This window comes from Palaemon carinicauda, chromosome 27, assembly GCF_036898095.1.
Source record: "Palaemon carinicauda isolate YSFRI2023 chromosome 27, ASM3689809v2, whole genome shotgun sequence".
In the NCBI taxonomy this organism is placed as follows: Eukaryota; Metazoa; Arthropoda; class Malacostraca; order Decapoda; family Palaemonidae; genus Palaemon; species Palaemon carinicauda.
In genome coordinates this window covers 86,759,035-86,786,373 of record NC_090751.1, presented here as the reverse complement: position 1 = coordinate 86,786,373, position 27,339 = coordinate 86,759,035, and the positions used below count along the sequence as shown (strand labels likewise).

General features: G+C 46.1%; 1 protein-coding gene across 1 annotated transcript in view; it reads left to right on the top strand.

Moving 5' to 3' along the window:
* LOC137621229 (COMM domain-containing protein 10-like) overlaps positions 1-24,326 on the top strand; it is a 45,550-nt gene extending 21,224 nt beyond the window's left edge. The window contains exons 4-5 of the mRNA XM_068351627.1: positions 10,343-10,437; positions 24,028-24,326. Of these exons, the coding sequence (XP_068207728.1) occupies positions 10,343-10,437; positions 24,028-24,151 (219 nt within the window). The 3' untranslated portion in view covers positions 24,152-24,326. The remainder of the gene's footprint in view (positions 1-10,342; positions 10,438-24,027) is intronic.
* The last annotated feature ends 3,013 nt before the right edge of the window (positions 24,327-27,339 follow it).

Here is a 27,339-nt window from a genome sequence, read left to right as displayed (position 1 = left end):
TAGAGGTCATGATTGTTTGCCATCATTCCCGTATGCCGAGTGTAGGTAATGGCCTTCTGTGCAGTGTCAGACCTATGCCCTTAAGTGGAAGAAGAGAGCTAAGCCTTCTCCAGGGTCTGTCTTAGCAACACCCAAGAAGACACCAAAGAAGTCTTTCACTTCTTCTGTGTCCTCAGCGAGTGTGTCTGCTGTTGCCACCCCTATGCATACACCCCTGGCTCAGTTCCTGAGAAGTATACATCAGGAGCTAGGAACCTATGAATCTAGATCGATGGGCTTTTCAGGCTATGGTGGTTTGTGAAGTTTCCCTAATGTTTGCCGTACGCCATCAAAAAATGGAAGCTCTTCACCTGTTTCCATGCAGACCATTGACAACAATTTGACCTAAGGAAGGCTTGGACCTCCTTAGGTTGTTCAAGTAGGCCCTCCACTACTTTGTTGAGGGAACTGTTAGCTAACACTACCTCTCCCACAGTGTCCCCAGTACCAGTTTCTCCCATGGTGACTCCTGGGGTTAAAGGCAGGTTTGTGCCCCCCAATGCCAGTGACCTCAGTGATGTCTCCTTTGGTAATTCCCCTAAACCCAAAAGAACTGTGACCCTAGCCCCTGTGTCTGTGTTGCAAGCCCCAGTGAGTGTGCCTACCTCCTCCCCTCCGACAGCATTCCCTGGCATTGTGGTTCCTGTTGGAGCAATCAGTGTGGTTTCTCCCTTCAGAGGAGTGTCGTCGTTAATGGTCGCTTGGACCTCAACTCCTCTGATTTCAGAGCTGCTTGTGAGGATTGGTAAGAGGAAGAAATGTGTATGTTCTTCTTCATCCTCCAACTCCTATTCCTCCCCCTTGTCTTCTGACTCTGAATCTGATGCTCCTTCTAAGGGGAAGAAGGAGGAAAAGAAGTCGGAGAATTCCAGGAAGGCCAGTTGTAGTTGTAAGGAAAGGGGACCTTACAACACCAACTATCTTTTGAGTGATGGTTAGAAGACATCCGAGTTGTTCCCTGACCTGTTTTCCATCTCCCTTGGTCCGGTGTCATGACACAGCCTAGGTTTTCCTGCCAGCGAGCAGAGGTTTAGGGCCCCATAAACCTTCTGTTTGTCTTCTATTGAAAGAACTTTGGCACCCTCCCTCACCTTTCCTACATAGATGATGGTCTCATGTTCCCTTCTTTGGTTGTGGTAATTCAGTACCCCATCTAGAAAAGATGGCACCTCTCAAGGCTGTAATTAGTCAACGACCACAAGTAGGTAGTGGAGGTGCTAGTAGCATGTGCCCATGGATAAGGGGCCGGGGCCAGGGCCATGTCCCTCTTTGATCAGTAAAACGAAGAATAGAAGCTACTATGTACTTCTGTGTCTGCCAAGATCAGTGGTATGGATCCTTCCATGCTGTTGTCACCCGTCCTTGCCCATCATCAGCTCCCAATTTTGTTGCTTGCTCTGTCCTTGGGTCACAAAGAGATCTTATTCATGGGGGTTAGGTGAATCTCTATAACAGCCTGCAACACCCTCTATCCCAGCTGGGTATGAGGGTGCTCAGGATTCGTCTGCCCTAAGGTACCAGTCCTTAGGCCAGTACCGACAGAGATTGATCGGCACTTTGGTGCCACTTAAGGGTCAAAGCCATCCTTGGAGCTTCCCTGGTCAGATCTGGCTAGGTTGGCCCAGGATTGAGTTGATGATCAGATCTATGGATCTGAGAACTCTGTCACTTCCAATCAGTCAAAAAGATATTTCCTTCCATACTCTCAAGGCAGAGAAATTTCTATGCACCAGAGCTTGGTGCGTCATCACCTTTTTACGTTAACCCATCAATTAACCTAAAGACTCTCCTTAGACAGACTCAAGTCAGAAGGCACGTCTTTCTTGACCACTAAGTCTGTGGCCCTGAAATTGTTTGTGGCCATAAAATCATCTGCCATGGCCTTCCTCCAAGCTGTCTCATTGCTCGTCCAGGGGTTAGGTGCATTGACATATTTTTTAAAGTCAATTGGGTTATCAACCCCGGATTCTTTGGATAAGTACAAGAGTCTCATGTTGCTTGGTGGGAAGGCAGTAACCTTCATGGCACAATAATCAACAAACCAGTGGGGGTAGGGGAAGGGGTAGCTTGTTAACCCCCCCCCCACACACACACACACACAAGGTGATTAGCTTCACTTCACTTAGAAGTAAGACTTGACTTGGGGGACAGGGCTGGCGGGCAAATATGTGTAAATAACTAAGGTTTGTATGGTTAGGAAAAATACAAATTATCTCCGAATTTGTCATTTGTTCCGTAACCGAAATACAAACCACGCTATTTACATTGGGTGACTTACCCCTTAGGAAGGGTGGAAAGTCCCCAGCCTTACTGACTTTGGCTTTACCCGGGGACTCCGACTCCAAGTGAGTAGCACTCGAGAAAAGGAGTCCCTGCACCTCACAAGTTCCTTGCTCCGCAAGGAACGTGTGGCCTACATAAGTTGTGTGTGGAGGAAAGAGCGTAACTCGTCCTATGAAGTTGACCTTGAGACCTTTGGTTAGGAATCCAGGATAGGACGTTCCCAATACCACCTCGTCAGGGTATGGGGGACGCGACAGTATTAAGCTTAATACTAGGAGCACAAGGTAGCATGGTTTACCTGCAGAGGTTGAGGTCAGCTATGCGGAGACCAGGATGCTGCTTCCCCAAGAGAGGGGAGGATGAAGAAAGAAGTAAGGGTCAGACATACTCTTTCATTCACGCAGACTAAAACCGGGTAACAACGCCCTCAACCTACTGCTACTTGTCCATAAAGGAGCCTGAGGTTAGACCAGCTGTTGTGCAGCCACCACAGGGCCAATAGAAAAAGTATCGAGGCTCCTGTGGGTCACGTCCTGCAGGTAGTGGGCTGTGAAGGTCGTCTGACACTTCCAGACCCCAGCTTGAAGCACCTGCGTCACAGAGAAGTTTCTCTTGAAGGCCAGGGACGTAGCGATGACCCTGACGTCGTGTGCCCTAGGGCGACGTGACGGAGGAGGGTCTGGATTCAAGGCGTGAGGGATAACCTTTCGAATCCAAGCCGAGATGGTGTTCTTGGTGACCCTCCTCTTCATCCTGCCTGTGCTAACAAACAATGCTTGCACTTGAGGACGAACTGCAGCTGTTCTCTTCAAGTAACACCTCAGACTCCTCACTGGACATAATAGCAGCTGGTCTGGGTCGCTTGTTACAGAACGGAGACTCGTGACCCTGAAAGAGTCGAACCGTGGGTCCGGCACTCCAGGGTTCTGAGTCTTGGCAACAAACTCAGGGACGAACCTGAACGTTACCTCCCCCCATCCCCTTGAATGGGCGACGTCGTACGAGAGACCATGAAGTTCACTAACTCGCTTAGCAGAGGCCAAAGCGAGTAGGAAAGCCGTCTTCCAAGACAGGTGGCGATCAGAGGCCTGGCGTAATGGTTCGAAGGGAGGTCTCTTAAGAGCCCTGAGAATCCGAACCACGTTCCATGGAGGAGGTCTCACTTCCGACTGAGGGCAGGTAAGCTCATAGCTACGTATGAGTAGAGAGAGTTCCAGTGAGGAAGAAATGTCCACTCCTTTCAGCCTAAAAGCCAAGCTCAAGGCTGAGCGATAGCCTTTCACCGCTGAGACCGAAAGGCGCATTTCCTCCCGCAAATAAACGAGAAACTCCGCTATTGCTGGAATAGTGGCATCGAGTGGAGAGATACCCCTCCCACGACACCAACCACAGAAGACTCTCCACTTCACCTGGTAGACTCCTTCAGAGGACTTTCGCAGGTGCCGAGACATTCTCTCTGCAACCTGTTGCGAAAAGCCTCTCTCCGTGAGGAGACGCTGGACAGTCTCCAGGCGTGAAGCCGAAGCGAGGCTACGGCTTTGTGGAAGATGTTGCAATGTGGCTGTCTGAGTAGCTCGTGTCGTGGGGGAAGCTCTCTCGGGAGCTCCGTCAGGAGCTGCAGAAGGTCCGGGAACCATTCCGCGTGATGCCATAGCGGAGCTATCAGAGTCATCGACAAGTTGACCGATAGTCTGGTCCTGTTGAGCACCCTTCTCATCAGACAGAACGGTGGGAAGGCGTACACGTCGTTGTTGTCCCACCGTTGTTGGAAAGCATCTTGCCAGAGTGCCTTGGGGTCCGGGACTGGGGAGCAGTACAGGGGCAGTTTGAAATTCAAAGCTGTCGCGAACAGATCCACCGTCGGGGAACCCCACAAAGTCAGGACTTTGTTGGCTATCTGAGGATCCAAAGACCACTCGGTTCTCACTATCTGCGAAGCCCTACTCGGACTGTCGGCGAGCACATTCCTCTTGCCAGAAATGAAACGAGCTGATAGTGTTATCGAGTGGACTTCAGTCCACCTCAGAATCTCTACTGCAAGATGGGATAGCTGATGCGAAAAAGTACCTCCCTGCTTGTTGATATAAGCCACTACCGTGGTGTTGTCGCTAATCACCACCACGGAGTGACCCGCCAGGGTCCGTTGGAACTGTTGAAGAGCCAGGAAAACGGCCTTCATTTCTAGCAGGTTGATGTGCAGGTACTTTTCTGATTCTGACCAAAGGCCTGAGGTCCTCTGGTTCAGAATGTGCGCCCCCCACCCTTCTTTTGACGCGTCCAAAAACAGTGTCAATTCCGGAGGGAGGACGAGAAGATCCACTCCCTTTCGCAGGTTCTCGTCAACCAGCCACCACCGCAGGTCCGCCTGTTCCGAAGATCCTATCGGGACCAGAAAGTCCGGGGAATCGGATACTTGATTCCACCGGGACTTGAGCCACCACTGCAGGGATCTCATCCTGAGGCGGCCGTTTGGAACCAGACGAGCCAGGGAGGACAGGTGACCTAAGAGACGCAACCACGATTGGGCAGGAAGCTCTTCCCGCCTGAGGAAGGGTTCCGCCACCCTCCTCAGCCTTGCTATCCTGTCGTCTGATGGAAAGGCTTTGTGGAGATTGGTGTCTAACAACATGCCTAGATAAACCAGTCGTTGGGACGGCTGCAGAGAGGACTTCTCGAGATTTACCAAGATCCCCAGATCCTGGCAAAGTCCCAGAAGTCTGCTAGGATCAGCCAGTCGTCCAGATAACGGAGGAGACGGATGCCGTTCCTGTGCGCCCAAGACGAAATCAGGGAAAACACTCTGGTGAACACCTGAGGTGCTGTGGAGAGACCGAAGCACAGCACCTTGAACTGGTAGGTCTTGCTGTCTAGGCTAAATCTCAAGTACTTCCTGGAAGACGGATGGATTGGGATCTGGAAGTACGCGTCCTTCAGATCCAGTGTGCACATGAAGTCTTGTGGTCTCACTGCAAGTCTGACCATGTCCGCTGTCTCCATGCTGAACGAAGTTTGCTTGACAAACTTGTTCAGAGTTGAGAGGTCGATGATGGGTCTCCAGCCTCCAGACGCCTTCTTTACAAGAAAGAGTCGACTGAAGAAACCTGGGGAGCCGTCGACAACCTCCTGGAGAGCATCCTTCTTGAGCATGGTCTCGACTACCGCCCGAAGGGCTAGCCCCTTTGCCGATCCCATGGCATAGGAGCTCAACGATACTGGATTCGCTGTCAGAGGAGGTTGAGATGTCGTGAATGGGACGCGATACCCTTGGCCGATCATGGAGACCGTCCAAGCATCGGCCCCATGTTGCTGCCACCTGTGCACGCAACTTTGAAGGCATCCCCCCACAGGTGGACACGCGGGGGGACTGCCACTCCTAGCGTTTGTGGCCGCGGCCGCTCCCTCTAGGAGTCTTGCCTCCCCTGGATGACTTACTGCCCCTCTTGTCCTTGGCAGGAAAGGGCTGGGGCTTAGACACCACTTTCTTAGCTGCCGGTGCCTGCTTCAGTGTCTTGCGAGGCTGCTGCTGATGTTGCTGTGGAGCTGGAGGCTTGTAGGGCCAAGATGCAAGGGCCCTTTGGAGGAGGTAGTCCTGGCTAGACTTCCTCCACCTCTCAGCTGTTCGTTCCATATCTTGGGGCTCAAACAAATTCCCCCCAAGGAGGGAGGCGTGTCTGAGCCTGCAGACATCCACGGCGGGGACCTTCGGATGGATCTTCTCGGTCACCGCATCACGACGCTTCAGTACCGAGTTGGCCCACAGGTTGGTAACCTGATGTGCCAGGAACTCGATGGAGCGAGTGCCCGAGAGGAGGAAGGTCTCCAGGGCCTTCCTATTGGTCTCCTTAAATGGTCTCCTTAAACAGATCCTCGGAGCGCAATAGGATGCCCAGAGAACCTAGCCAGACATCCAGCCACGAAGTGGCCTGCATGGCACACTTCGCGACCTTCTCGTGGCTCAGGATCTCCGACGCCGAGAACGTCACCTGCCGAGCGGAGAGCTTCTCAAGAGGAACTCCCCTAGTAAGCTCTTCCACCGAATGGTGGAGGGGAAGAGCGAGGCTAGACTCCCTCATGATCTCAAAATACCTCCTCTGCTGGAGACGAGGAGGAGGGAGGAGTTTGTTCCCGGCAGAGGAACGACTGGAGGAAGTGAGTACTGCGAGCTGAGCGTTGGCCCTGGCTCTGGCACTCTTCAGCCCCTGGGACCAGGGCAGAGCTGCGCTGGCCTTTGGGGGCTTCTGAGTTCCATAAACCTGATCCAGGACCGTGTCCTTGCCTTCATGGGGGGCGATCACAGGGTCCATGAACCCGTTGAGCTGTCTCATCAGGCCCAAGACCTGCCAGAAGGCATGCTCAGACTCTTGCTGCTCTCCTCCCTGCAGACTGGTAGCTAAGTCTCCTGTCCCCGGAAGCTCTTCCTGGGGAGACACGTGGATGTTCTCCCGGGGTCTGGCTGGTTCCTGACGAATACGTGAAGAAGACTTCGGCATCGTCTTGGAGTCCTTGGGTTCCCTCCTGGGCGGGATACAAGACTCCAGCAAAGAGGTCTGGTAGGCACCTTTCGCGCGAGACGATTCTCCTCCACGAGGAGGTGACTCCCCCTTGGTGCCGAGGGGGAGACCGCCGCCTCACTGGACTCTCCTGAGGACGGAAAGGCCTCGTCTACGGGAGAAGGAGAAAACGACTGCGAAGGGGACAGAGCCTTCCTGACAGACCTCTTAGGAACCAACTTCTCCCTGGGAGAAGTCACCACGAAGTCCAATCCTCTCCTTCTCTTCAGCGGGGGCGAGGCCGTCGTTGGCTTGTGTCCTAGATTGGCGAGAGCCGGCTTCATAGCCTTCACTAACGCCCGCATCAGAGGACCAAACCAAGACTGCCGAGACACGGACACAGAGTCCGAAATTCCCGCTGGAGGGAAGGGGATCGGGCGATCCTTCGGAGTGGACACCACTGGACCTGCCTGCAAAAAAGAAGGGGAAGAAAGTTGCCTTGACCTCTCTGAAGGTCCTTCCTTGTTCTGCAAAAGAGACCTGCGCTTAGGCGGAGGCGATCCCGACTGCGACCTGGCGACACGCGTCCCTGCTGCTGCCGCAAGCCACAGAACCCGACGCGAACGGGGGTCGTGCTGACGCTCGCGCAGAGGCGATACAAAAGAGTCGCGCGCGAGGGGCTGTTGGAGCGCGGGCGCGCAATCGCGCAGAGACAAACGAGCGCGCGGGCGATCGCGCGGGCGAACGGGCGCATAGGCGAGTGAGTGCGCGGGCGAGCTGGCGAGTGAGCGCGTTGGCAAGTGAACACGCTGGCGCGTTGGCAAGTGAACACGCTGGCGCGTTGGCAAGTGAACACGCTGGCGCGTGGGCGAACGAGAGCGCTCGGGAGACCGCTGAGGGCCAGGGGACCGATAGTGTCCTGGAGACCTGTGACTCGTGGGCGAGCGATGGCGAGTCGGCGATCGATGGCGTGTTGGCGAACACTGGCGCGCAGGCGAGCGATGGCGCGTGGTGGCGCGGTGGCGAGCAATGGTGCGTAGAACGCGCAGGCGAGCGACCGCGCTTGGGCGAGCTGATCGCAGGGGACCTATGTTTCTCCGGATCCGCTGGGCGCTGACGCGTAGGAGAGCGCTTGCGCGCAGGAGAGCGCTTGCGCGCAGGCGATGGATCACGAGGGGGATCTGGAGATCGCCGGCGCTCAGAGGAGCGCTGACGCGCTGGTGATCGTTGACGCGCAGGAGATCGCTGACGAGCAGGAGAACGTTGATGCGTCGGAGATCGCTGGCGCGCTGGAGAACGCTGGCGAGCAGGAAGACGGCGCGTAGAAGACTGTGCAGGAGCTATCGGCGCGACGCGCAAAGGCAAATGCTCGCGAGTGGGCTCAGGAAGAGGAGGCGCGTGGGCATGCAGGAACTCTGGATGTACGCGCAGGAGACCGCGCGCGTTGCTGCTCAGGAGAAAGCTGACGAGCAGGATCGCGAGGGCGAGGAGAAGTTGAGTCCTTGCCCATGTCCTGAACCGGAGTTCTGGGGCGCGTGGTCACACAGGGCGCGTGTCAGGAACTGGAAGCGCAGGTGCGCGTTGACGAGCAGGAGATCTAGTGCGCTCAGGAGACCGTTGGCGCGCTGGGCGCGCAGCAGGAACAGGAGGATGTTCGTTGTCCATAGGAGAGCGCTGGCGAGCAGTGGGGCTTTGATCATCAGAAGAGCGCTGGTGAACAGGAGAGCACTGGCGATCTGGACAGCGCTGACGAGCAGGAGAGCGCTGGTGCGCTACTACGCGTGAACGCGCAGGGGAACCCTGACGCGCAAGGGAAGTGCCCACACCGTGGGCGACATCCCTTTGCCCCGAAGGGACCGGTGCCCGTCGGCTGACGAGATCAGAAGACTGCTGGCCATCTGCACAGGAAGTAGAAGGTCTGGAAGGCGTGGGAGAACGTGAACGATCTCCGGAGAGGTCTAAGGACGCGGCTGCTACAGTCTGCTCCCGGCGAGGAGAGTCCCCATCGGAGGACGGAGGAGGAGAAGACTCGAAAAGGCGCCTCTTGACATCCTTATAGGGAGACGGGAGGCCCTTGCGGCGAAGCGGACGATGAGCCTTACAGCGAAGGCGGCCACGAGGGAGGTCGTCAGGATCATCAGTCCTCCGAAGAGGAGTCTCAGTCAGAGTGCTCCCCCGAGGGGGAGACTTAGCCGCAGGAGAGCCCTTGGGACCCCCTTCCCCCTCTGAAGGATGTACAGAAGGGGGAGGAGAGCGTTCAGCAACGTCATCAACATCAGGCGCCGCAGAGGTTTGACCAGACTCGTCGGAAGCCTCTGCCACCACTACATCGACGATAGACAGAGGATCTACCTCTGCTATCACCGGCGACTGCTTGACAGCGGCCCCTAACTGAATAAGGTCAAACAGGGCTTCCTTGGAGGGCAGGCCCTTAAGCCCCAAGGAAGCCCAAAGCTGAAAAAGATCATCATTAGACACAGGATCAACATTATCAAAATCCTTCTCCGGAGGAGGAGGGAGAGCCGTCCCGCTATGGGAGGCGACGCCCTCTCCCGCACACCGAGGTCGGGAAACAGAACAAGGGCCTGCGCTCCCACTTGGCGGCCTCTCACTAGAAGCCGGACGAGGGGGAGCTTTGGAGGAGGTTTGGGCGGCGTAAGAAGAGTCCCGAGAACCTTCATCCTTCAAGGCAACCCCCAAAGGAGAACGGTCTCTCTTGGACTTCTTCTTACGCCGGCGGGCAAACCTCTCCCACTGGGAGGCAGAGCACTCCCTACACTCACTACGTGTATTTTCCCTATCACACCGTCGGCCTCGACACTGCGGGCAAAGGGTGTGAGGATCGGTATCCACTTCCGACATGAAGGTACCGCAAGGGCGGCCGGCGATCCCAGGGCACTTGCGCATGATGAATACCAAAGGGCGAGGCCAACTTCAAACACACAGCTGAGGAAAAGCAAAGAAAAGATTAAGGCTGTCAATAACGATGATGATAGACAGACACGTCTGCACATTGTCCGAGCCAAAAGTGAAGTGAAGCAAATCACCAGTGTGTGGGGGGGGAGGGGTAGCAAGCTACCCCTTCCCCTACCCCTGCTAACTAGCGCGGGGGTAGTTAACCCTCGTTAAAATCTATTGGCTCGTCAATTTCAGCTACGCCGAAAGTAAACCCAATGTAAATAGCGTGGTTTGTATTTCGGTTACGGAACAATTACCTTTTTAATGAATTTGACAGTCATTTCAGCTCTGTTGAAAATATTCCCATATTTTGAAGGACTCAGTTTTGTATAAATAGGAAAAATACAAATTCTATTTTTAAAAAAATTTTAGTTTAGGTAGTCAATATTATTCAGAACTGCTTTTTGTTTTACTGATGGTTACTCATATAACAAATTGTTCATATTTTACATTTGATGTTGCATGTAAGGTCAAATATTTCATGCAATTTTTTATCCAAAAAATTGGTTTTAGCATAGATGTCTCATTGATTAAGATATCTTCTGTAATTGTCTTGATTAATTACTTTACAGTTAGAAGATGTTGCCTGGGATTTACATCTTAAATCAGCATCTTCAACCTTAGCACGGCAGGCACAACCCATTGGTCATTTACAGTTAACCCTTGGGTAGGTGTGTTATTAGCTTGGTTTGAGTATATAAATTCGTAATCTTAAGGAATGTCATGATAAATGTCTCACTCATCACTGTGTAACCTATTACTAATAATTAGCCTTTTCGTGTGCCACAAATAGCTCCAGACACTAGTCCATCTTTAAAGAAAGTAAAAGAATGTCAGTCAGTTGGTACAAAATCATTCTTTGTGCTTTTCTGTTTGTTCCGACGCAAGTACAAACTGTTCGCTCTTTACATGGAGATTGATCAGCGCAAGCTGAACACTAGCTCGCACTATTCAATCTCTTAGTAAAGAGCTCAGGTTTGTATAGTTAGGAAGAATACAAATTATATCAACATTTGCCATCTTTCCAAGGTTTCATATTTATGATATGCATTCATTTGCTGCATTATTTCATATTTTCTGAAGAATTTACTGGATACTGTATTCTTAATGTTACTCGTTCTAGCTATTGCAAAAAAGAACAGTAACACAAAACAGCTTTCACGTCTAACGTGGTAGCCAGCATCCCCCTATTGGTGTACTTAATTTAATCAGCTCCTCTTAGTCAACTCGTGTGCTCCTTCATCTATCTTGTATGGTTGATAGGTTTCTTAGTTCTTTGGCTAAGCACTAGATTGTCTTCCAGGTCTTTGCAGTTTAGAATTGTTGATATATGTTCATCAACACAATTACCTAATTGGAATACATACACCACATGTGCTGCTTACCACAGTAAGCTTTGTTTAATGGCTGATTAATGTTTTCAGTGTAGAGGCCTGATTGAAGTATGTATATCCTCTTATATTGTGCACAGATGGAGTATAATGGAGCAAGATATATTAACTAAAAGGCTAAAGAGACATGCAGTAGTATTATTTTTAATGCTTTTTTAGATGCTTAGGAGTCAAATAGTAGTTTTGCTACTGGTCTATTTGTGCTTTCTGTTCTTGCTTTAGATGCAGATGCTAAGTTTAAAGGTTAGTTAACTATAATACTTTTTATCCTTCAGTTTTGTCACAAGTGGTTACTACTCCAATCTGTTTATAAAGTTGTATGGCTATAACACATAGAAGTTTTATTTACCGTTGGACAAAATTGCTATTAGACTTACTTTGTCTAAATCTGCTCCCCTATTTTTGCTTTCTTCCTTCAAGATTTGCTGGCCAGCAATTTATGAAACTAGTGAAGTTCTTTCCTATAATTTTTTCTACTGAAAAGAAAAGATATTTAACTCAGTTGGTTGAAAGTTACAAAAGGAATCAGGTTACTGGGACTAAGATCTGGTAAGTTTTCGTTTCAGTGTTTGTGCTGTGTGTGTAGTGTACGACAACGTCACCGGCTTAGTGCTAGGCCACCTCGGTTCCACGTTGTGGGGTACGGCCTCTCCCTCTTGGTCCTTCGGTTTTTCCTTTGTCTTTTCCGTTAACTCGGCCGCCGTGGGGAATCGTCATCGCTGGACTTTCTTCATTCATCTATTATCTTCGGTGTTCCTCCTTCCCTACGGGGAACTTGGATTCTCAGCGAAGGGAATGTGCTAGTTTAATTTGCCTACGGTCTCTCTCTCTACTCGAGGTCGTTCACCCCTTACTACTACTACTACGTACTATTTACGCAAGCTCCTTTCCCGTTGCGGGTTGGGTTGCTATTCCGTTTATTTGTCTCAATTATTTTTAATGAAATCTAATTGTATTTTTATCTTTTCAGCTTCTCTGTGGAGAACACGTCCCTTCGGGGGTCAGTGGTTCTTACTATTTGTGATCATTCTTAGATGAATTACATAATTAAAATTCTGTTATAATTCTGTTTTTGTTACAGTTCTCCGCCCTCCCCCTTCTCCTGTGAATGTTATTGAGGGAGGAGGGCGCATACTTAATTTTTAATTCTTATGTTTTGCTTTTCCCTCGGGGTTACTCTTCGGAGTTCCTCCCGGGAGAATTTCTGTTAAATAATTTTTTTTTAACTTTATTTTCCCAGTTAACTATGCAGTTTTTTCTTCGTTTCACTAAAGTGTGCCAACGAAGCAGAGCTGTCCTGTTTGTGCCTGGGGAGTCTGCTGTCGCTGCTGTCTCTCTAGGACTTCGTCATGGGCGTTTTCCCTTCTCTTAGAAGTCCTCCCGTGACAACTGTCAGCTCTTCAGTTCATCTTAGAATGCTAAGGAGGTTCGCCTCCAGGGATAGGTAACTTCCCTTCCGAGGAAGGTTCCCTTCCCAGGTGTGAGAGGGGAAACTTCTCATACCTTAATATTCCTGGATGGGTTTTCCTGGTCCTCAGCCGGTTATGCTCTTGGTGCCGAGCGACCGCACTTGTAACCATGCTCAAGGAGCTGAGCGGTTGCAAGGCTGGGCGCATGAAAACTTCAGGTGGCTATGCTCTTGGGGCTGAGCGGTTGCACCTGCAGCTTTGCTCAAGGGGCTGAGCAGCTGCAGGATCAGTCTGGTGATCTCTCTCGTTCGCGAGGGAGGCCACTCTTAAGAACTCCTCTTTGGAGGATTGCTCCTTATAGGTCAGCTTGCTGATCCAACGGCCCTAAGGGGCGCCATCACCAGTGTCTTCAAGTCTTTTCTACGAAGTGTTCACCTCTCTCATTCGTGAGAGAGGCCACTCATAGAGACCCCTCTTCGAAGGATTGTTCCTGATTAGACCAGCCATCTCCTAGACCTGCTGACCTGCCATCTCCGTTCCTGGCTGCTGACTCTGTGGGCGCCCTCACACCCCGTTATCCAACGGGCACTGGTCCCTTTGGGACAGAAGGGGCTTTCTCATATTGTGAGTAAGTCCCTTAAGCGCCAGGTATCCCTTGCGCGCCAACGTTCTCCTGTGCGCAATTGCGCGCAAGCGCTCGCCTGCTGTTCCTGAGACTGCCATCCAGAGACATCCTGTTCCAGGGACTGCGCGCCAACGTTCACCTGCGCATCAGCGCACATCGTAGGAGTTTCCTGAGATAGCGAACAGGCGCTCACCAGTGATTCAGCCTGCGAGTGTCTCCTATTCTCTTCTACGAAGGGCACCTCTCCCGTTCTCGGGAAAGGTCTCTCATAGAGACCCTTCCTCGGAGTATCAAGCAGATCTTCCAGTGTTGAGCCAGCTGACCTACCGATGTACCAGCTCTACCTTGCACTGCAACGAAGGACTTCGGCTCTGGACTCTGAAGCAGTCCTGCCTACGGTCCTCATCGAAGGATGACCTCCCCTTTTTAAGGACACATCCCAGTTCCTGATCGTCCTGTCAGCTGACCCTGCATCCTAGCGCACTAGCAACGCGCGCGCGCTCGCCAATGATCTTCTTACGCCAACGATCTTCGTACGTGTGTAAGCACCGACGATCTTCTTACGCACGCCAGCGCCGACGATCTTCTTTCGCGCACAAGGGCTGACGATCTTCCTACGCGCGTAAGCGCCGACGATCTTCTTTCGCGCGCAAGCGCTGATGATCTTCCTACACGCGTAAGCGCCGACGATCGTCCGCGCACGGGCACTGATGGTTTCCCGCGTGCGCGAGCGCCGACGATCTTCTTAAGCGCGCAAGCGCCAACGATCTTCAAGCTCCAATGATCTTCTTACGCGCGCAAGTGCCGGCGATCTTCAAGCGCCGACGATCTTCTTCGCGCGGGGGTACCGATGGTCTCCCGCTTGCGCGCCAATAGTCTTACGCGCTCGCGCGCACCGATTGTCTTCCCCGCGTGCCGATTGATATCCGCGCGCGCCAACAAACTCCCTCGCGATGCAGAACGCTCCAACATTCTGGTCCACACAGGCTCTTCATTCTGATCCTACACATCAATATGATTCCTGCGCACTCTATGAAATCTCGCCCGCTCGCGCGTTTTCAGCAGTCTCCCGCGCGCGAGCCCAGGGTATTCCCGCACGCCCGCATCAGCGCTTCGACAGTTTCTCGCTCGCGACCCTCGGGTATTCCCCATCGCGCGAGCGCCAGCGCGCTCCCTAGCGCAATCACCCTCCCCCGCGCGAGGCTGCCAGGCATCACGCGGTAAGGGCGCCATCGCTACATTCCCCCCCCAGCACAGAACAGCGCGCTTGCCAGTGGGGGGGAAGGTTCCAGAAAGGCCCAGGAACATGCCTTCCTTATCTTTTTATAGGCGATTTCCCCTCCAGAGGGAGTGTCTGACAGCACAGCCGTCAGCCGGCAGCCTGGTTTGGAACTCTAATCAGAGCGGTAGCACAGGCTTTTAAGCCGTTCTCTCTGAGTTGAGCCACAAATCCTTGGCTACATCCACTTTCCCGATGAGGAAAAGAGGAGTTTCGGACGAGGTAACTTCTACGAGGTCGTACCTGTCTCCTCGTAAGTCTTCGAGGCAGGCACTCTCCCCTCTCAGACTTTTCACCCTCATCTTCGGACAAAGTTTTCCCGCCCTCAGAAGAGTCACGGGAGGTGAGACGTTCCCCAATCACACCATTAAGGGAAACCCCACCTTGCGCGGTAAAGTCTTCTCGAATAAGGGTGGAGAAGAGCCTGCCTCCGTCGTGGTTGGAGTCCTGCATCCCTCCCGGGAGGGAGTCAAAGGACTCCAAGACAGTAACGGGAGTCCCCAGCACCAAAATCTACAGGCTCAGACATTCTTTCGCTATGAGAACCAACCTGTTTGAGCCTAAGGACGTGAAGCAGGCGGCTTAGAGGTGTAGGAAGTCACCAAGACTCCCTCCTATATGGGGCTTTGACATTCAAGCCCTATAAACCTACAGGACCTCAGCAACCACGTCCCACCAAAACAACGGCAGCTAAGACAGTGGGGTCTAAGCCCTTTCCAGTCAAGGACAAGAAAGGCAATTAGTCTCTCAGGGGAGGGAAGAATCATAGAAGGAGCAGCCGAGGCCGCAAACGCTAGGATTGCCAGTTCCCCTGCATGTCCGCCAGTGGCGGGATACCTACAAGGTTGCGCAGACAAGTTGCGGAAACTCAGGGCCGTTTCCTGGACGATTTCTGTAATCAGTCAGGGATATCGCGTCCTGTTCACAACACCTCTACCTCCCCTGAGGACGAATCCGGTGTCATTTAATACCCTTGTCATGGGATCAGCAAGGCGGCAAACTCTGTGGGCAGAGGTCCAGATTAAAGCATGCTTCAGTCAGCATGGAGACCGCAGACACAGTCAGTCTGGCAGTAAACCGCAAGACTTCTTGTGTATTCTGGACCTGAAGACCGTGTACTTCCAGATCCCAGTCCATCCGTCTTCAAGGAAGTACTTAGGATTCAGCATAGACTACAAGGAGTACCAGTTCAAGGTGCTGTGTTTCGGTCTCTCCACAGCACCACAGGGTTTCACCGGACTGTTCACCCTAATTTCATCATGGGCACTCAGGATCGGCTTCCGTCTCCTCCATTATCTGGATGACTGCCTAATCCTAGCAGACTCGGAGTCATTCCTTCTTTGACACCGAGACAAACTTCTATGACTTTGCCAGGATCTAAGGATCATGATAAGTCTCGAGAAGTCCGCTCTGCTGCCCAATCAATGACTGGTTCACCTAGGCAGGATTATAGACACCAATCTCCATAATGCCTTTCCATCAGACGACAGGCTGAGAAGAGTCGCAAGCCCTTTCCTCAGACGAGAAGAGCTTCCAACCCAATCGTGGTTATGTCTCCTCGATCACCTTTCACCCTTGGCTCGTCTAGTTCTCTACGGTCGCCTCAGGATGAGGTCTCTCCAGGGGCAACTCAGGTCCTGGTGGAATCAAGGATGCGATTCCCCGGACACCATGATCCCTATGGATCCTGCGGAACGGACGAATCGCCAGTGGTGGGTGACAAGCGAGAACCTACAAAGGAAAATGGATCTTCTCGTTCCTTCCTCCGGTTTGGATGCTGTTTTCGGACACCTCGAAGGAAGGGGGGGGGCACGTTCTGTACCACAGGACCTCAGCCCTGTGGTCAGAATCGGAAAAGTGCCTCCATATAAATCTGCTAGAGATGAAGGCCGTCTTCCTGGCCCTTCAACAGATTCCAACAAGGACCTGGCGGATCACTCTGTGGTGTGATGAGCTACTTCACCACAGTAGTGGCTTACATCAACAAGCAAGGAGGTACCTTTTCAAGCAGCTATCCCATCTCTCAGTAGAGATACTGAGATGACCGAAGTCCACTCGATTCCTCTATCGGCTCGCTTCATCCCAGACAAAGGGAATGTACTCGCTGACGGTCGAAGCAGAGCTTCTCATATAATGAGTACCGGGTGGTCCTCGGATCATCCAGTAGCCAACAAAGTCCTGACTTTGTGGGGTTACCCGACTGTGGATCGGTTCGCTACAGCGCTGACCTTCAAGCTCCCACTGTATTGCCCTCCCAGTCCCAGATCCCAAGGCACTCTGGCAAGATGCCTCCCAACAACGGTGGGACAGCACCAACGTTTAAGCTTTTCCCTCGTTCTGTCTGATGAGGAGGATGCTCAACAAGACCAGAATATCGGTCAATCTCTCGATGACCCTTTTGTGGCTCATCACACGGAATGGTTTCCGGACCTTCCGCAATTCCTAACGGAACTTCCGAGAGAACTCCCTCTACGGCACAACCTACTCAAACAGCCACATGCCAACATCTTTCACAAAGCCATAGCTTCGCTTCGACTTCAAGCCTGGAGACTATCCAGCATCTCCTCGCTAAGAGAGGATTGTCGCAACGAGTTGCGAACGGGATATCTGGCCACCTGCGTAGATCATCCGCAGGGGTCTACCAGGCAAAGTGGTGAGTTCCTGTGGCTGGAGTCATGAGGGGTATCTCTCCACTCGATACCACTATTCCAGCAATAGCAGAGTTCTTCGTATATTTGCAGGAAGAATGCGCCTTTCAGTCTCGGCAATGAAAGGCTATCCCTCAGCCTTAAGTCTAGCCTTCAGGCTCAAAGGAGTGGATATTTCTCCCTCGCTGGAACTTTCCCTACTCAGACGAAGATATGATCTTACCTGCCCTCAGTCGGAAGTGAGACTTCCTCCATGGAATATGGTTCGAGTTCTCAGGCCTCTTAAGAGACCTCCCTATGAACCATTTCGCCAGGCTTCAGATCGCCACCTTACTTGGAAGACGGTGTACCTAGTAGCATTGGCCTCGGCCAAGCGAATCAGTGAACTTCATGGTCTCTCGTTGACATCGCCCATGCAAGGGGATGAGGGGAGGTAACGTTCATATTCATCTCTGAGTTTGTGGCTAAGACACAGACTCCGGGAGTGCCGGATCTTCGATTTGACTCTTTCCGGATTTCGAGTCTTCGTTCTGTAACAGATGACCCAGAGCTTCCCCTACTGTGTCCAGTAAGGAGTCCGAGGTTATATCTCAAAGAACGGCTGCATTTGTCCCCAAGTGCAAGCTTTGTTTGTGAGCACTTGGAGAACAAAGAGGAGGGTCACCAAGAATACCATCTCGGCATGGATTCGTAGGGCAATCCATCTGTCCCTTAATCCTGACCCTCCTCCGTCATGTCGCCTTAGAGCGCATGATGTCAGGGGCATGGCCTTCAAGAAGAACTTCTCAGTGACGCAGGTTCAACAAGTAGGAGTGTGAAAGCGTCAGACGACCTTCACAGCCCACTACCATGCAAGACGTGACCCACAGGATGCTTGATACGTTCTCTATCGGCCCTGTGGTGGCTGCATAACAGCTGCTTTAAACCTCAGGCTCCTTAATGGACAAGTAGCAGAGGGTTGAGGGCATTGTTACCCGGTTTTAGTCTGCATGAAAGAAAAGTTATGTCTGGCCCATATTCTTTTCTTCATCCTCCCTTTTCTTGGGGAAAGCAGCATCCTGGGTTCTCTGCACAGCTGACCTCAAACCACTGAGTATTAAGTTAATACTGTCACGTCTGCATACCCTGACGAGGTGGAATTGGGAAAGTCCTAACCTAAAGTTTTCCATCTCAAGAACTTCAGGTCAACTTCCTAGGACGAGTCACACATAAACACACACAGCTTATGTAGGCCGCAGCCCTTGCATAGCAAGGTGCGAGCGAGGTGCAGGGACTCTTTATTGTTGAGTGCTGACACACTCAGATAATGAGTCCCCGGGCAAAGCCAAAAGCCAGTATGGCTGGGACTTATTCCACCCTTCCTAAGGGTTAAGTCACCCACTTTAAATAGCGTGGTTTGTATTCCAGTTACGGAACAAATGACAAATTCGGAGATAATTTGTATTTTTCCTAACTATACAAACCTTAGCTATTTAATCAAACTTGCCCGCCAGCCCTGTCCCCCTTGAAGTCCTACCTCTAAGCAAAGTGAGCTTACCACACAGGTGTGTGAGGGGGGAGGGTAGCTAACTACCCTCCCTACCCCCCGCTAACTAGCGGTGGGGTCGTAAACCCTCGTTAAAATTTTAATGGCTCGTCCTTTCAGCTACGCCGAAAGTAATACCCACTTTAAATAGCTAAGGTTTGTATAGTTAGGAAAAATACAAATTATCTCCGAATTTGTAATTTTTCAAAGGTGTGATTCATAGAATTATATTTTAGTTTAAAAATCTTGTTTCTTTTTGCATTGGCTTTGGCCAAGCAAATCAATGAACTCCAAGCTCTATCTAGGGATGAAATTTGCCATGAATAAAGTAATTATATATTTTTACCTAGTTTTAAAGTTAAGACTTATTTCCAGACCAAGAATCTTTCTTGTTATAGGTAGTAAATAGAAATTCAGAGTAGATTTCTATATTCTATTAGAGCTTAAAAGATTATTTATTGGAAGAGAATGGATTGAATAAAGAGTAATGAGCTTGATTTGTTTTGTGCTTTTTCTCTTCTTAATCATCTATTTGTCTTTTCCTAATACTGTAAAGATTTTGTTATTAAAGTACAGGCAGATTTATATATATACACATAATTATTAAAAAAAGCTCTAGCTGTGGTTTAATGAGAATCTCCAAATTTGTTGGTGAGAATTGCATAACTTATGTCATTCCTTCTATCCTAATGCATATTGTGTTAGGAGCAATTCATAGCTTTAATCATTCCTCATATCATGTTTTAATGAGTTGAAGAGGCAACGTTTATTTCTATTTAATCCCATGGTAAATGCTAAATTAGATTGATATTAATGAGGTGAGATTTATTAAAATATAAAGATTTAAAATATTCAAGTTCATGAGGTTATATGGAGTTGGTGGAAGGTTGTTGCAAGCAGTGAAAAGTTTCTACAAAGGTAGTAAAGCATGTACACTATTAGGATAGGAAATGAAGTGAGCGATTGGTTTCCGGTGAGAGTGGGGCTGAGACAGGGATGTGTGTTGTCGCCGTGGTTGTTTAACTTGTATGTTGATGGAGTGGTGAGAGAGGTGAATGCTCAAGTGCTTGGATGAGGATTGAAACTGGTAGACGAGAATGACCATGAATGGGTGGTAAATCAGTTGTTGTTTTTGGATGATACTGTACTGGTTGCGGACACAGAAGAGAAGCTTGGCCGATTAGTGACAATTTGGAAGGGTGTGTGAAAGAAGGAAGTTGAAAGTTAATGTGGGTAAGAGTTAGGTTATGAGATGTACGAGAAGGGAAGTCGGTGCGAGGTTGAATGTCATGTTGAATGGGGAGTAACTTGAGGAGGTGGATCAGTATAAGTACTTGGGGTCTGTTGTTGCAGTAAATGGTGGAGTGGAAGCAGATGTACGTCAGAGAGTGAATGAAGGATGCAAAGTGTTGGGGGCAGTTAAGGGAGTAGTAAACAATAGAGGGCTGGGCATGAATGTAAAGAGAGTTCTATATGAGCAAGTGATTGTACCAACTGTGATGTATGGATCAGAGTTGTGGGGAATGAAAGTGACGGAGAGACAGACATTGAATGTGTTTGAGATGAAGTGTCTAAGGAGTATGGCTGGTGTATCTCGAGTAGATAAGGTTAGGACCGAAGTAGTGAAGGTGAGAACGGGTGTAAGAAATGAGTTAGCAGCTAGAGTGGATATGAATGTGTTGAGGTGGTTTGGCCATGTTGAGAGAATGGAAAATGGCTGTCTGCTAAAGAAGGTGATGAATGCAAGGGTTGATGGGAGAAGTACAAGAGGAAGGCCAAGGTTTGGGTGGATGGATGGAGTGAAGGAAGCTCTGAGTGATAGGAGGATAGATGTGAGAGAGGCAAGAGAGCGTGCTAGAAATAGGAATGAATGGCGAGCGATTGTAACGCAGTTCCGGTAGGCCCTGCTGCTTCCTCCGGTGCCTTGGTTGACCGCGGAGGTAGCAGCAGTAGGGAATTTAGCATTATGAAGCTTCATCTGTGGTGGATAACAGGGGAGGGTGGGGTGTGGTACCCTAGCAGTACCAGCCGAACTCGGTTGAGTCCCTTGTCAGGCTGGGAGGAACGTAAAGAGGAGAGGTCCCCTTTTTTGTTTCATTTGTTTGATGTCGGCTACCCCCCAAAATTGGGGGAAATGCCGTGGTATATGTATGTAAGTTCATGATTATTCTAATACAGTACCTTACCACCTCATAAGAAGTTTAGTAGTGAGCTATATGACTCACGGGTACAATTAATCTAGATACAACGAATGCAGTTATATTTTCGAAATTTTATTATGTTGTTACTTAACGGGGAGTCACATTATCACCCCCTCATCCCCAATTATAATACTGTAATACACTGTGGAGTTATTACAGCTCTTAATTGACTTTGATAGAATAAGTTAGAGAAATTGAGTTACTCTTATGGACCACCGTGCACCATTTCTGCCCAGTAGTATATGCATGATACTGCGCTGGTTTGTCTCTCATTTTGAAGGGTTATGAGGGTTGAGAGAGATAAATTTTAGTTTATATTTTAAGATTGGAAGGCTTGTGCTTCGTGATACTAAGTGTAATTTTACAATGCTAATTTATTCATTTTGATGTAAGTAGCAGCTGTTTACCAAATGATTGGCTACTTATTATCTTAACCATTTGAGTTACAACCCCTCACCAAATTAGTTGGCACTTAAGTCCCCAGCTCCATTTTTTGGACGCTTTACTGAACTCATCCTAGCACCAAAACTGTACAAGATAGGACTTTACATTTTTTATGGTATAGGTGATCAAATTTTCTTTTTCCTGATATATAATGTTACATATTTCCCTATACCTCAATTAAAAAAAATGGCTGTTACATAACATAAATTGCTACACATCATTTGGTGCCAAAGGGAGTACTATAGTTTTCACCTGATGTACAATGCATCTTATGGCACTCAAAAGATTAACAGGTAAGATGTTAATTTGGTTTTTGTTAACTTTAATTCAATTTTTAGCACTGGGATGTGACAGTCATTTGAATAAGCAGTAAGTTTATTTGTGTTTATATTAGGTTTTTGTGTTGAGTATATTTTCCCGAGCTTTCATTAAGCAGTCAAGCTACTGTTAGTTTGTTAATTCTTGTATCTTGTACATATCATAGTACAGTACTTGAGTTTCTTTGTGGTATTTTTGAATGCCAACATTTTGTTTTGATTTCCATTCAAAGGCTAGAATTATATGCAAAGCCCTACATAAGATATACATTTTACTTTTTCTTATCCTATCCAGGCATCTCTACAAAATCTCTGACACTTCACTGATAGAAGAAAATACTGTAAGGTTATCAAAGGTATCAGGCAGAAGATGGAGAGACTAGGAAATTGCAAGTATTACGTAGGACTGATTGCCTTCTATAGCTTTTTAACTGCCCAATCTGAGACTCGGGAGGTTCTATTAAATCCATACTGTTCTTCACAGACACATCATCTATCTTCTGCTACGGAGGCAGTCACAAAGCAGGCTTCAGTTTGATTTTTGACATAGGAAAAATCTATGTTTGGGTGAGATAGCCATGTCCTGATGGAAGTTCCTCTAGGTAGCTTTTTACTTCTTCTTCTTTGTCTGCATCTTTTCCCACTTTTATATGGGATCGATGTTTCTGGCCAGCGTTCTCCTTCTACCTCTGTCCCACACTTCATCACTAGTTAATCCCTTTGGTCAAAGGTCATCCTTGATACAGTCCATCCACCTTCGCTTTGATCTCCCTCTCCTTCTCATTCCCTGTACCTCCATTTCCATTACTCTCCTCCCAAGCATTCTACTTGGGATATTTCTGCGAGTGATATACCAGAGAATTTTACCTGTAGAGGTATCACAGGGTTACTACCGTGGAGCAGATATCCTAAAAGTTGTCGTGTATGTGACAGGGACCTGTTTAAATACAACTGCGACTAACCTTCCTCGAATAGAGTTAACCTTGTCTAGAAGGATATGGCATAGGATTGGTAAAGTGCGAGAGCCATTACAACTCCAATACCAGTGTGTTAATGTAAATACATACGCTGGTCTCCATTTCCTTTTGCAGCGCCATTTTTATATAGTGCTTCTGGGAGTTTCTGCTTTGTTTTTCACAAAGTTTTTGTGGTTTTTGATCAGGGATGCTTCTACTTCTGCTTCTTCACTTATGTTGAGTACTGTGTGGTTTGTTTTGGTTGAGAATTCCGTTTCTCTCCCTTTTATTTTTCGCGATGTGTATTTTTTTCGATTCGCTTCGGTCATGTGGTAGAAGCCGGGAGCTCATGATTTCAAATTCCTCATTGTTTTATATGAATTTCTTAGCTAGCCTGTTTCAAGTGTTTTGTATATATATCTTAACACATTTTTCATTATTCTAGGTGAGGCATTTGCTTTGTTGCATGCTTGTCTTCCTTAGTCTATGCCTTAGGCTAGCTTTTCCTTCCCCCTACCCTTCTTGCTACGTAACCGTATGGTTCTTGTGGTGGATGGCACTCCTCCCTTGCTATCGATGCGTCATATCTGGGAACTGCCGCCTTGAAGGACGACATGGCTCGAACCCAAAAAAAGATGGAGCAGTGCAGTGGCTCTGTGAGTTCTTTGCTTTGTCTAATTGACAGGAATGGGTTTTGAGAGCCAGGTCATTGAAGGATGTCTTCAAATCTAGATGGAGTGTGTGGCTGGTCAGCCAAGCACCAATGGTTTTAACTAAGATGATTATCTATCTTCTCGCTAATATAGTTATGAAGAAACAATGAAGGATCTCTATGACATCCTGTCTTTCATTCCATTTTCTGACAAAAGTTTAGTCAGTGAGTCCCTGGACATGACTTCAATAATGACCAGGGCAGCAATCTTCATCTTTGTAAGTGTAGCATCTTTTTCAAAGGAAGCTACCTCCTACAGGTGGAGTCAACATCCAAGGTGTTTTAACACTAAAACTCCAGACAGTAGAGGATGCCAATTAAAGTCTCATCCTGCCATCCACAACAAGGTGGCTTTGTGAAGACCAAGAATGGTGCTATCCATAAGTGATAGGGCTTTATGAATTAAATTTAAAAGAATACATAACTGTTTAAAAAGATACTTCACATACCTTTCACTCTTGTTAAATTTGTCAGATTACAAGATATTGGTTCATTGTAGGAAGTGGAATACTGGTGTAGAATTTTTATAGAATAGGTTACCTAGACACAGTAATCAGCACTAATATGCTGTGAGTTCTTATAATAATTTTGAATGGCCTAATTTTCCATAAGGCTTTCTAAATCTTATGAGTTTATTGTTTTAGGAAATGGTATTTAGTGATAAATTCATAAATTTTAAGTGATGCACAATCTTATATAAAAGAGTTTATCCACCATTGAATATCTAGTCCATTCTTTATCTCTTTACAGAAATGGAACCTCTAAAGGCAGTTCCACATCAGAGAAAGTGCTGATGCAATTCAATCATGAACAATTATATGCCTTTTATGACCAACTAGAACAAATCCAGTCTCACCTTGATTCACTTCGCTAGAATGAGTCAAGAATTTGGGTATTTTAGAAAAAGATGTTTATGATGGATTGTTCCTGTAATTTGCATTTTGTGACTTCTGTAGTGAATGGAAAATTTTATGATTAAGTAGTCAGGACTTTATAAAGTATATTTTGTTGTTTATAATAATTTTATTGCAAATGCATTTAATATATTTCGCTGAGTTTTATTATCATTTACTCTAGTTTTTTAAGTACTGTATGTTATTGGTACTATATATAGAAAAATCTCAGTATTCTAAGGAAAGGTATTCTTATTTTTTAATGAACATTATATTAAGACTAACAAGATTATTTATGGAAAGGAACTATCATTGGTTAAGAGTTCAGATATTTCGTGGTGCTTTCAGTCAAATATTTTTGTCTTGCATTGTTGTTAAAATTGCAGAGCCAAAGTATATTTTTGTACAAAATTGCAAACTATTATGATGATATGATTCCTTCCCTGTCCAATTAATTTGTAGTAGTATAAATAATGAAAGTCATTTTTATTTTGTTACACCTTGAAAGGAGTAAAATACAAACTGCAACACAATTTATATTGTTGGCTAAAGAAAAACAGTAGTATGTTATACATATAGCAAAATTTATTTTCTCATTTATAAAAAAACCTAGTAATCATTTATAAGAAAGGATGTTCATTTTTAATTCCTTTAACCCTTTTACCCTCAGGCTATTTGGAAATTTCCAACCCTTAACCCAAGGGTGGCCAACCTATGGCGCATGCGCCAACAGTGGCGCATTACACCATTACATGTGGCGCAATATACCCCAGAGATAATAAAAGAAAAAACATGCCTGCTTAAAAAAAAATAATAATAATGCTAATAATAATACTGATTTCTAAAGAAAAAAAAATACAAAAAGAGTTTAAGGAGACAGTCTGCTATGTTCTGCATTTCTTTTTTTAATTATTCAAAATACACCCTTTCTATATATTTTTTAGAGTTTGGACATATATAATACCTTCATCATATACTGTACACGATTCAAATCATTTGATAAAAAACTTTTTGATTTATTAGCAAAAATCCCAATTAAAACAAAAATAGTACATTTTTCTCCAATAATATTACTGTAATTGTATTGAAAATCATACCATCAAAACTGAATTATATATATATATATATATATATATATATATATATATATATATATATATATATATATATATATATATATATATATATTATATATATATATATATATATATATATATATATATATATATATATATATATATATATATATATATATATATATATATATATATATATATATATATATATATATATATATATATATATATATATATATATATATATATATATATATATATATTATATATATATTATATATATATATATATATATATATATATATATATATATATATATATATATATATATATATATATATATATATATATATATATATATATATATATATATATATATATATATATATATATATATATATATATATATATATATATATATATATATATAGATATAGATATAGATATATATATATATATATATATATATATATATATATATATATATATATATATATATATATATATATATATATATATAATGAGTATATGTATAACTGCTAAATATGTCCAAATCACCATACTTAGAGGATTGAAAGTGGGTTAAAAGTTTGTTAGGCGCATCTGAGTTGGAAGTGAAAAAAATTGGTGCATGGGAAATGAAAGGTTGGCCACCCCTGCCTTTAACCCCAAGGGTTATTTTTTTTTCAAGCACATTTTGCAGTATATTTTTTTTTAAATTACTCTAACAGCCTTAATTTTTGTCATAGAGAGGTCAGATTGGTGTCATTCTCTTGGAAAATGCCTGAAGTTTCTTAAATAATTATAAAAAATATGCAAAAAAAATTTAAATAGCAGTTTTTTGCAAGTACGTACCGGTACGTCCATGGGGGTAATGGGATGAGTTTTGTGAAACGTACAAGTACGTCGTTTTGGGGGTAGAAGGGTTAAGCTTACAAATATGGAATGAATTTATCTTATATTAAATGGCAGTGTGATCAGGAGCATGACATCATGCCCCAGCATAGACTAGCTGGAGAGTTAGTATTAGATTATTCCCTTTACAATTTATACAGTACGCATTGTTATTGTTGTGGTGATAAATCTTATCCTGTATCCATAGCAAGACTTTAGAAAGCGTGAAACTTCACAAATTTGGTACGCTAGGTTTCACATCAGTAAACTGAAAAGGTTGTTAATGATTCTTTAAATGTAAGCAGTTTTATAATTGTCACTTGAGAGTAGTCCAATGTTACATTGCTAAGTGATACTGTTTTGTAGTTGTTGAATGCAGCAGAGCACCTAAGCAACAAGAATTCTATTCAGACATTACTATATATTGTATCTCAGCTGCTGCACAGGATCCTGTCATACATTAATGAAAAATCAGTTTTATTGGAAAAACAATGTTGTATTGAGGTATATGCAATAATTCCTCCAAATATATTTCCATCAGTATCCCACTTATTAATAAGAATTCATTAGAAATGATTATTTGAAAATGTTTTTTTTACATTTTCATGAAATAATTTTAGAATTGAAATGTCTGGAAATAATAGATATATGTTTAAATGGTAATTTCCCATAAGTCATCTGTTTGTAAATATTTCTTTGAAATTCAGAATTTATGGAATAAATTTATACAGTATCATATAATTTCTAGGATGCAAAAGACTTGATTAATTTCTCCTTTCCATATAGATTATAATTTCCATATAAAATGAATTATGAATTTTGCTGATTGCCCTGTTAGGAATATCACTACTGTATTATTAAAGCTTAGATTTCCATTACATTCTGTACCCTAGCATATCTTTCCCACAAATCTGATTTTCCCTAAGTGAATTCTTCATAGATTGGAATTAAGTGTATTTGTCATCTGGTAATTAGTAATAAGATATGAGTCATGTTAATAGTTACTCTGTAACTGTTAAAGCTCTTTGTCATATGGGTTGGTGAATTTTCTAACTTGTCTTGTAGAGGCTATTTTCCCGTATTCTTATTTTGATTTATACACCAAAAATACAAGGAACTACATCCTTAACAAATATCTAAACCTTTCAAAGAAATATATAGATGCCATAATTTAGATACTAGAACTAAGAAACTCATTT